This window comes from Gastrolobium bilobum, unplaced genomic scaffold (genome assembly GCF_033153095.1).
Source record: "Gastrolobium bilobum isolate Gb01-03AN ecotype WA unplaced genomic scaffold, APGP_CSIRO_Gbil_v1 utg5148, whole genome shotgun sequence".
Lineage (NCBI taxonomy): Eukaryota > Viridiplantae > Streptophyta > Magnoliopsida > Fabales > Fabaceae > Gastrolobium > Gastrolobium bilobum.
The window spans coordinates 416,184-428,260 of NW_026898045.1; the positions used below are offsets into that span (position 1 = coordinate 416,184).

Here is a 12,077-nt window from a genome sequence, read left to right on the forward strand (position 1 = left end):
TTTGTTTAGAGATCTCACCCCACGTTGAGGAATGCTTATTTCAGGTTCAGGTAGTATGGTGACTGATGCCTCTGGCGGTAGGAGGCCAGAGCTTAGCTGATTATGATATTTATGCTGTATTAATGACATGACTGGATTGGATATTGTTTATGTTTTCTGCTCTTTATGTTTTGATTTGAGACTTATGTTGGGCATTGTTGCCTTATTTGGGTGAGTATGAGAGTTGTCCATGCCATTTTGTTGTTAGTACTTTTGAGTCGAGTTGTATAAACTGCTAGTGGTCCGGTCTACGTGTTGTAGTTCCGTGACTAGAGACATACATTATGTTATTTTAATTAATGAGGTATTTCAGTTAGCTGTTTTATGGCAATTGCATACAGACGATGTTTTATTAATTGATTAATAAGCAAGTTGGTAATGATAATGATATCATAATTGAAAAGAAAAAGATATTCCGAAATTTTAAATTAAGCGCAGCTTAATACGATAGTATGATAACATTACCAGATATATACGGGGTGTTACATTCATCATTTGTATGGTTATGATTTTCTGCATTTAATGTTTTCAAGTATATATATGGCAAGTATTTGATTGCTGCAAGTATTTGATTGCTGCACGTACAACAGCTGCAGAAATGTAAATCCCATATATATATATATATATATATATATATATATATATATGGTAAAATCATTTCTGCTGCCGCTTTACGTACAACAACAACAGATGTATGGTTATGATTCTTTACATTTAATGCTTTCATCATTTGTATGGTTATGATTTCCCGCATTTAATGCTTTCAAGTATATATATGGCAAGTATTTGATTGTTGCACGTACAACAACTGCGGAAATGTAAACCCCTATATATATATATATGGGAAAAATATTTCTCCGGCAAATTGAGATAAGTTTATCTCCGACCACCCCAAAACTATGTCGTTTTATTTATTTATTTCTTTATATTAATTGATTTACCTTTGAATGATTATGATTCCCTTTTTATCTCTCTTCCTTTATCACCATTGATTCATCTTTGTACTGTTATGATTTAGTACCGGAGATAAAATTATCTCAAGTAACTTGAGAAACGATAAGCCCATATACATATCTCTATATATATATATACATGAGATTAATATTTTTTTATAAGATAGAAATAAGTTTATCTCCTCTATACATATAAAAGTGGATGAATCCTGTGAAGAGAGTAGAGAGAAAAACAAAAGGGGGAGGGGGAGTTCCACCCACTTGTATGTAAGTGCAGAGAAGGGTCTTTTTTATTGTGTTCAGATTTTTTTGTTCTAAAAACTATTTTGTAAAATAGTTTATGAAATAGGTGTTTTCTATTTTATTTCTTTTTAAAGTTAAAAGTTAAAATACAAAACCAAAACAACTTAGATATATTCTCTAAATTTGATTTTAAAAAAAAAGTTACAGTTTTCAATTTTTCTTTTTTACAAAACAGACTTTATCATACTTATTTTTTTTTGTTCTAAAATAAAAAATCTATTTTCCGAAACAGATTTCAAACATGTCCAAAGTTATCTCCCCTGACATTATTTCCCATATAGAGAGAGGTGTAAATTGAGAATATATTTTACACTGATATAAAATAATCTGATTATATATATAGAAAAAATATATATCATTTTAAAGGACACAACTTTCAACTTTGTGTCATTTTAAGGTTAAACTTATACTATGTTTTGATGAATTTTTACTTTCTCTCTCCTTCGTAGACTTTCCTTTTCTCTTTTCCTTGATTTTGCGGCAGAGATATAATCTAAGAATCCATTAAAACATAGTCATTTCACTTAAAATGATATATAGTTGAGTCTTTTAAAATAACAAATAATTTTCCCTATATATAATGTAACTATTTTTCTTAAAAGTTTAAATCAAAATTTAAAGGTATTAAATATGAATGAATATGATTTTCTTATATTTTTTTATCATGTCTCTCGTTTAAATCTTTTGGACTTTTAAGACGTTGATAATATATAGGCCAATTTTATTTTTTATTTTTTATTTTTTATTTTTTTTATCTTGTGCTTAAATTTAAATTTTTATTAAATGAATGTAGGCCACAATAATCAAATTCTAAATCACTTAGTCCTACCGTATTATATAATTAACTCTCCAGATAATCTTTAAGTTTTCGGATGAAGGTATATTAATAAATTTATTATATCTCTTATCAATATAAACGTTTTACTATGCCCATAAAGTTCTAGACAAAAATAAAAAAATAAAACAATTAGAAAGAGAAAGAAAATATGGTTTTGGTCTCAAACTCAAATTAATTAGAATATGATTTTTTTTATTTACTTTTTTTATAATCAACTGTCCTGTCTTAATGAGAACAAGGTAACTGGGCAATTGAAAAACCTTATTTCAAGCAATAAATTATAAAGAATATTTAAAGTTTTTTTTTTAATTTAGATTAAGAGAAGATATGCCAAAGGGTTAGAGAAAATCTTAAAAATTACTTATGAAAGAGGAAAACCTGAAAATAAAATCCAAACTACGACTTCGACCAGATTCAAAACACTTTTTCATTTTTTTTTATCAACCAAAATAAATAAAAATATGTATAATTAACTTACAAGAAAAACAAATTAAAAAATTAAGAAAGAATAAAAATTTTCAATACACGTGAATTGATTAATACAAAGACAATTTTGACCATCTTTCTTGATTATTAGAAACAAGTTTAATTTCGCACAACTTTTCGTGTTTATAATAAAAATGAAATATTTCCTCGGAAAAAGAAACACTCATAAAAAATTTCTGGTTCCACAAATATAATAATAATAATAATGATAATAATAATAATAATGATAATAACTAGGGAGGTTTTCACCTGGCAACTTAAGTTTTTGGGTTGAATTTGTTCTTTAGGATAAAAGAATTAAATAGTAGTAAAAAAATAAACGTTTTGAATGTACATGTGAATTTGATCAATACAAAGGCAAATTTGACCATCTTTCTTGACTATTAGGAACAAATTTCGCACAACTTTTCGTATTTATAATAAAAATGAAATATTTTCGTAAAAATTTCTGATTAAGTAAAAAAGTTCCTTAATACTTCACCAAATAATTTTTGGTTTCATTTATTTCTTTAATATCTTACTTCATTTTTCTTTATGAAAATACCAGGAGATTAGGAAAAAAATAATTAATATCATCTTAGTTTTTTTTAAAAAAAAAAACAGATCAAAATAAAATAAAATTTTAAAGTAACAATTGTTTTGAAAACGTAGGGAATATATCTTTTAAGAAGAATACTGCTATAACACATTCTCTGACACTTTTTATTATATTGATGAATTTATTTTGAATTTTTAAGATTTTAAAAATTAGTATTATAGAACTAAAGAAAAATTAATTTTACAACCTTTTGTTTCCATTATTTTACCAGCTCATGTATTTCTTGTAGTAAAAATAAATAAAGTGTGTGATGCACTGATGCCCCTCGTGCCTGTGTGTAGGCCTCGGGTTCAGGATGCACGAAGTACACAATTTTCTTTTCTTTTTCGTTTCCTTTTGAGGCAGACGCGGTGAGTTCCTTCTCGAGTATATTGTGTTGACGTAAGCATAGTCATCAATTCTTGTGGAAAGGATTCCCCCCCCTCTCTCTCTCTCTTCCTTTTTGGTCCTTATCTGTAATTTGACACTAATAATATACTTAAGCTCTTTAGTCCCACCAAAATATTTGGAAATAAAAATGCGATCAAAACATTTGAAAGGAAAACAAAAGTTACAACAACGGAACTGATTAAGTGAAAAAAAGAAAGTGCTTTGATTTGATCTTTATGTGTTGGATTTAAAAAATATATATATTTTATCTCTGACTTGGCTGTGTATTTTAAATTAGTCTTATAATCAATTTAAAGAATCAAAATTTATAAAAATATTGAAAAAAATAACACACTTCAAAGTGATAATTAGAATTGAGTTAACTAAAAAACAAAAGTCAGACAAAAAAGAAGAAGAAAATATTCAAATCTTTTGTCAGGGTCAAAACGTTCAACGAGTCACAAATATTATAATAATAAATATCCGAAATCGGCTACTTTTTTTCATAGTCAAAACCGCGGATTCGACGTACTACTCAGTAGCTTCTTCTATAAATACCAACACAGCACTTTGCTTCCGACAACACAACTAAATCCTACATACAAGCTTAAGCTAGATAGAGAGAAAGAGAGATGGAATATTTAGGGCTATCTGGGGTTCTTATTGCCTTCGTGGCATCACTCTGGCTCTTCATATTAACATTTACTTGGTGGGTTTCCCCAATCCAAACACATAGGAAGCTTAAGAGATACGGGTTTGGAGGGCCAAACCCAAGTTTTCCACTTGGAAATATTAAAGAGATGAGAAGAAAGAAAAACATTCATTCTTCCATTGTACCCTCAAATCTCACACATGATATACACTCGAACGTTTTCCCCTACTTTTCTTGCTGGCAGAAATCTCATGGTAAGTCTTCCAATGAATTTTATACATACATATATATATATATATATATATATATATAAATATATATATATATATATATATATATAGGGCTTAACATTTTTGCAGCAGCCGTAGATAGTGTTATTTACCGCTGACACAGAAAAGTGGGTCCCACGACTTTTTTACAAAAAAAATAAAACTCAGGATCTGTTGCCGTATCCTAGGATTCGGACGTGTATCCTTGCTGTAGGTACAGCAGCTGCAGAAATCATTTTGCCATATATATATATATATATATAATCATATATATCTATGATGAACATTATTTTGCAAATATAATAACTCAATTGGTGAACAACTGAAGAAATATATATTGACCATGTATTTTGATAACCTTAAGAAATAATGTATATATATTTTGCTTTTGCTTTTGTAGGTAAAGTGTTCATCTACTGGCTAGGCACAGAACCATTTTTGTACGTTGCAGACCCAGAGTTCTTGAAGAAAATGTCAAAAGAGGTGATGGCAAAGAGATGGGGAAAACCTAGTGTGTTTAGAAATGACAGAGACCCCATGTTCGGGAGTGGTTTGGTCATGGTCGAGGGTAACGATTGGGTTCGTCACCGTCACATTGTTGCCCCTGCTTTCAATCCCCTTAACTTGAAGGTTTGTCTCTCTCTCTCCCTCTCAACTTGCTAGTGTACCATATAAACTTCAAACATAGAAATAAGACCATGCATGGTGGCTTCCAAGCAAAAATCATCAATATATATATATACAGAGAGAGAGAGAGAGAATCACGTCATGATTTGAAAAGTACACATGCCCTAGTTTAAAATAATTGTGGAAGATTTATTTTATTTTATTTATTTTTGGCTCTTATACATGTAGTAGATATGTCTTTTCATTTGTTAGATACAAATTGGAAATTGAATTGAACGTTTAATTTTCTACACATGCATGTACTCCATGACCAAAGCATAAAATAACCAAGTAATGATACTATTACGTATGTAACAAATTCAAAATTATTGTTTTTGTTATTTCTTGAGTTCAAACGTTTTGATTTCTATTTTGGCCACAAGCACGCAGTCTAATTAGTCTTTAAATATCTTTTGTAATTAATGTGATAGGCCATGGGAAGCATGATGGTTGAGTCTACAAACCAAATGATAGAAAGATGGGCTACACAAATAAATTCAGGAAACCCCGAAATCGACGTGGAGAGAGAGATTATAGCAACAGCTGGAGAGATCATAGCAAGAACAAGTTTTGGCATGAAAGACGAAAATGCTAGAGAGGTGTTTCACAAATTACGAGCATTGCAAATGACTCTTTTTAAGACCAATAGGTATGTAGGGGTTCCCTTTGGCAAGTATTTCAATGTCAAGAAAACCCTAGAGGCCAAGAAACTTGGCAAAGAAATCGATGAGCTATTGTTGTCCATCATAGAAACTCGGAAGAAATCACCCAAAAAGGGTTCTCAACAAGATTTATTAGGTTTGTTGCTTCAAGAAAATCATCAACAAGTTGATGGCAAATCAGGAAAGACATTAACAATGCGAGAACTGGTTGATGAATGCAAGACCTTCTTCTTTGGTGGCCATGAAACCACAGCACTTGCTATCACATGGACTCTGCTTCTTCTCGCCATGCATGAAGATTGGCAAAACCAGTTGAGAGATGAGATAAGAGAAGTTGTTGGTAACGACGACCTTGATATCTCTATGCTTTCTGGTTTAAAGAAGGTAAAGCCGTTGATATATAATACATAACCCTTAATTCTTTTATTTTCACTTTATTATGTTAATGATTAGTTTCTTATAGTTTATCTCTGACCTTAATGTCTTGATCATACATGCAGATGAAGTGGGTGATGAATGAAGTTCTAAGACTATACCCACCAGCACCGAATGTGCAAAGGCAAGCAAGAGAAGATATTAAAGTTGATGATTTAACAGTGCCTAATGGAACCAACTTGTGGATCGATGTCGTAGGAATGCACCATGACCCTGCATTGTGGGGAAAGGATGCGAATGAGTTTAGACCAGAGAGGTTCATGGATGATGTCAATGGTGGGTGCAACCATAAGATGGGGTACTTACCTTTTGGGTTTGGAGGGAGAATGTGTGTTGGTAGGAACTTGTCCTTTATGGAGTACAAGATTGTATTAACCCTACTTCTCTCTAGGTTTAGTTTTAAACTTTCCCCAGGTTACCATCATTCACCATCTATCATGCTCTCACTAAGGCCCGCTTATGGATTACCACTCATAGTTCAGCCCCTTTAGAATATTCAACTCAAATATATAATGTAGACACATGCATGTGAACTTCTCATAGCTTAGTCCCTTTAGAATTATAACTCTATTGTATAAGTACAGTTTACAGGAATCGGCATTCCAAATCCGTGCCCCTTTTCTGGTGTGGAGCTAGCCATACTTTTTGGCGATGCCTGATTTGTTTGCTTGTATTGTATATGATGCATGGAAATATCTTTAATAAGATCTATATATTGTTCCTATGCATTTGTCTATTATATGGCCATTTTGTATATACGAAAAGCCAGCCATAAGTCATTAAGTATTTACGTAGTTTGTATTAAATTTTGTGTTCAATTCTCGTCATTGTATTCAGAAAAAAAAAAAAAAAAAAACTAGGATAACATTGAGCTGTTTAATTAGTGTTTGAAATTTTAAAAGTTCCAATTAATCCAATTTTAGGTTTCAATTTCTTCGCTTTTTTTTTTTTTTTTTTTTTGAAATTGAGATTTTAAAAAATGGAACTACTACCCTTTGAGTATGTCAAATTTTGTGCAACCTTAAATTGTAAAAAATAACGATACATAAGGGATGGATCGATAAAATAACAGTTAAATTATATAATTAATGACGTCAGCTGCTTTAAATTCTAGCAATGTTCATTGTAAGGACTTATTATTGAATTTCATTATAGTATCAGATTTCATCGTCCATTTAACTCAGTCCAAGTAATTTAAATAAATAATTCGTTACTCAATTGTGCAGGTCATGAATTATTCGTCAAAGTAAAAGAAAAAAAGAAAAAAAGAAAAAGAAGAAAAATATGTTCAGAACAAATCAAACTCACTTCTCACTTTATCACTTGCCTACATATTTGCTGATTTTGCATACATCTTGCAATTTAAACATGATGACCCCACACGTACCACCGATGGAATGATATTGACAACACCCATGCATTTCTTACTCGTGGCACCCTGGAGTTTGTGATATCACTAACGACAAACTGATAAAGTCACATCGAATGCTATATTAAAAGTTGGTGATAAAGGCTTTATTGGGTAATACCCACTTCCATGATCTTTTGATTTCAGAAGAATTATTCTTCGACTATCGACTGATAGATATCATTGAAGCAATAAAAATGCGAGGAGATTATTTTGTCGAAAATATCTAGTAGTAACTACATCCAATCAATAGAAACATAACATCTGTGCTATATTTTGAAAAGAGAGAAAAAAAAATAATTTTAATATTATGTTTTATTTCCGAAAATATATAGTATAGAATGTTATTTTGAATGAAAGTAATACTCACTATTCAGTATAATTGTAGTATTGAAAATATTTTCCATTTTATCGTGTGAGATTATGTGTATACAAGAAAGCTTTGTACGATTTTTTTTTTTTTCATTTTTCTTCATTTAATTGTAAGTCATTTTGTAAAAATACTTTTGCGTTATTTAACATTTTTCATTCTTAAGATTGGTTTTAACTTTTCCTTTTTAAAAAATTAAAGAAGAATTTTTATTAAAATTTGAGTTTGGAACTTTTGATTAAAATTTTATTCATCATAATCACCAAAGCTAATTAGCAAGGATGTGATTTTCTTAACTGGTTAATCTTTAGTCAGCTTCGACATTTGAAAATTTGTTAGGACTACACGAAAAGTAATTATCATGCTTTTTGCTTATCAAAATTGAGAAACTTTCCCTTCCAACATACATTATTAGAATTTAAAAAATAAAATGACAACGGTATTATAAAACTTCCGCTCTAGTGCTCTACACAGGGGCTAGGAAAAGGTGTAAAGTAAGCAATTTTATTTTACATTTTTGCCATGTTTTGCATTTTTAGTGGGGGTTGATTACATTAATGATAAATATAGTGACTCCGAATAACACGGCGACAATACCAATTATTGGGCCAAGACTTTCCATTCATCATAGATCAAAATTAATTGACTTCTCCTATATCTTATTTGTAAATGAATACTTTGTCCAAATTAGACTTGACATGTATAAGATTTGTTTTTCTCCTTTTCGAGCATTTAAATTAAATTGATTAAATTAAAGAGACATATGTAAGCAAAAATATAATGACTATGTGGAATTAGGACATGGCTCAATTGTTGAACAAATGATTGCAAATTTTAAAGAATTGTCATGTTATGCTCATAAAGTTTGAAAAACTATGAATTCTTCTACGTACAGTTCACACTTCCTGTTGATAAACTATTGTGGAGGCAAGCTGTGGAGTAACTGGATTATTTTCCATGAATGCAAAGAGATCTAACCAAATAAATTGATTCTCGTACTCTCCCTTATGAATTATATACGTATTAACCCGTTTTTAACAAATTCAAAATCAGAATTGGTTGTAACCTAAGAATTATTAAATAGCCTACTGAAAATAAGAATTATTAACATCATATTTTTTGTTCTGGAAGGCAATAGTTGTTCTTCAATGAACGTCCAAATCTCATATGCAGTTTTTCACCGTTGATCATGCTTCACACTTATTTCTTTGTTCCAAGAAACCGTGAAGTTAGAAGCCTATACTTGATACCCAATTCTAAGTTTGAGTTCGGACTCTTCCCATTCCAACTTTTACAGTTAGCTTGTTATTATTTTAAATAAAGGTTTAAGAATGATTTTATATCTCTAATGTATCTCCTCACACAAAACTTATTTTGAATCTGAATTATGAACGATATATACTGGCTTTTATTTGGTAATTGATATATATCTAGGCTTTTATATTGTACTAAATCTAACTCATTATGAATTAAGAATGAAATTATCAAAGTATGAATTCTTGTTATGATGTCAAGAATCAATTAAAGATTAATCTGTTAGGGAAACTATGAATGGTTTTATATTTTTCACAAAAAAGTGAACATTAATGAATTATTTATTAAATAAATAAATAACTATACCCCACCCAAAAAAGAATATAAAATGAAAAGGAACTCCCAAAAGTTTGAATACAAGCATAATCTTATTAAGGTTCAAAGGGTCTTCAGATTTCCGTGTTGAAAGATTACATCTGAGTGTGGTGCTGGTCAATCTCATAATCTTTAGTGGAATTGACCCAATCCACAACAAATGGGAATAAAATTGATTCAAATAATCAAATGCAATGTATTAAGATATACCTCCGCGTGTTTGCATGGTTGTATTTTGTCCTTGTTAACATGTGTTTTATATAGCATGAAAAATGAAGAAAAATAGATAAAGAACGAAAGAAAATGGCAAGTGAAACACCACGTTTTGATACGTTAATTATTATATACTAATTGGCTTTTGTTGTTGTACCTATGTGACGCTTAAATGTCTAAAAGCCAGAATGTCATTTTCAACGCACAATAAAATTGACGTGATATCTTTCTTTTTTAAAAAAAGAAAGAATGAGAGAAAATTAGAAGGAAAGGAGGCGATGGATTCAATGATGAGGGCTTGAATTTTAGTATGGCTCCAGAATTTTCGGCCATGTCTTAGATTGCCTTCATTCTGAATTGTATAATGAAACGTGATTTTCGCACTTGTTGCCTGAGGCTTCACTTTTGGCGATGCTACCGAGAGATAAGTTAAAAAGAGCAAGAAATTGTATTAAAAAAAAAAAAGAGAGCAAGAAATATTCAAACCTCGACATATCACTATCAACATATTTTCTTATATATATATCTATCGAATATATGATTCGAACACGGTCGGATTCGTTATAGGAACGACTCTTATATCAATATCATTTTTATCTCAAAATAATAGAGATCGATGAATACTTTTTTTTTCAAAAAAGTAATTAAATAAATAAAGGATTTGGTGTTTGTCATTTAAAATGACATAAGTTATGTCATTTTAGGAGAGAAACAGACACAAGGAATGAAAATTAAGGAGGAGAAAGTGGGTGATTTTTTTTAATTTAAATTTTAAATAAAAATATTATTTTGTGTCTATCTCTCTTAAAATAATATAATTTTATGTCATTTAAAATGACAAATACTTTTTCTATAAATAAATATAAGAAAATAATCAAAAAGGCATATGGAATTTTGAAAATATTGGAATTTATCCCTTTCCACAATGTTAATAACTTTCTTTCTTCTATTCCGTTCTGTCAATATATTTTTTTATTGTATTAAGTCTCTAAATCGTTCGCTTGAAATGAGTAGAACACAAGATTATATTGATCCTAATTATCATGTTTTTATTATTTTTTCTAAAACATTGTTATACACATTTTTAAAGGAAAAATGATTTAGTAACATTCCAGTAACAGTTTTATCTTTCATAAAAGTATATTCTCACGTGAAGCATCGAGGTTAGTTTTAGTTTGATGCAAAACGCATATATTATAACACAAAATTATCTCTCATAATATGTATGATGATATATATGTAAGAGATTTTTTATAATATACCTCAATATAATAGAAACATATATGACATATAAAACACCACATATTATAATAATTTTAGAATAAGAAATACCTGCTTGAGCCATCAGATCTCCCAAATAAACTATGAGTTGTTTTTTTTGCTAGGATCTTCCTCTTTTGCCTATTTCGAAAATGATAAACTTATGCAACGAGAGCATAACAGAACGAGACCTAACAAAACTTTAATCAACAGTATATTTGTTAGGTCCACCCATCACAGATGCTCAATTAAACACTAACATGTCTACATTGTGTTATACAACTAGACCCAATACCAAAATATGTCAATAGTCCAACTCAACATGATCACAATAAAATTATTACAATAGATTAAATTAGAATATTACTAATCGGAAAAATATTAATTAATATTTCCAACATATAAAATTTCTAACAATATACATGTTAACTAAAATTATCTAGAGTTGCAATAGATCTAGACCACACAAAATATAACACTGAAAAATGAAAATTTTCTTGAGTAGACATGGTGGATGTACCATGTAATTTGCACATTGCACAAACAAAAATTGATGACCGGTTTGACTTTTTTTGAAGTTGGGTCTCATCAAACAGCGCTGTTAGTCTGCTACTATTGATCCTATGCACAAACTTAAAATACGCCAAGTTCATGCGGTACCTTTTAAAAGTGATTGTTATCATATAAGATATACAGCACGTGAAAAATTATTACATATTCCTAGCGTAGTATCTAATACTTGTTTTAAAAAGGAAAACTTATTTTAGATAAAAAGATTCAAAACTAACAATAAAAATATTTTTACAACATCTATTGATTGCAACTTCAAAAGTATAATTAGGATTTCTCTATGCTAAAATGCACTTTTGATGTGATAATAGTTATTAAAAAAACATTTCTCAGATTTCAAAATCTGAACAGTGTCAG

The 12,077-nt window shown here is 29.7% G+C and overlaps 1 protein-coding gene across 1 annotated transcript; it reads left to right on the forward strand.

Annotated features, from left to right (window-relative positions):
* The first annotated feature begins 4,218 nt into the window (after positions 1–4,218).
* Positions 4,219–6,761, forward strand: LOC133312364 (cytokinin hydroxylase-like). Its single transcript, XM_061513534.1, has 4 exons — positions 4,219–4,492; positions 4,908–5,137; positions 5,605–6,219; positions 6,336–6,761. The coding sequence occupies exons 1-4, from the start codon at positions 4,219–4,221 to the stop codon at positions 6,759–6,761; spliced, it is 1,545 nt and encodes a 514-aa protein (XP_061369518.1).
* Positions 6,762–12,077: the final 5,316 nt, after the last annotated feature.

Bases quoted from the DNA above. Each gene is read 5' to 3' on its own strand.
- LOC133312364 (XM_061513534.1), top strand. From the start codon at position 4,219: ATGGAATATTTAGGGCTATCTGGGGTTCTTATTGCCTTCGTGGCATCA. The intron at 4,493-4,907 runs GTAAGTCTTCCA...TTGCTTTTGTAG, and splicing joins TTGCTGGCAGAAATCTCATG to GTAAAGTGTTCATCTACTGG. The intron at 5,138-5,604 runs GTTTGTCTCTCT...TTAATGTGATAG, and splicing joins TCAATCCCCTTAACTTGAAG to GCCATGGGAAGCATGATGGT.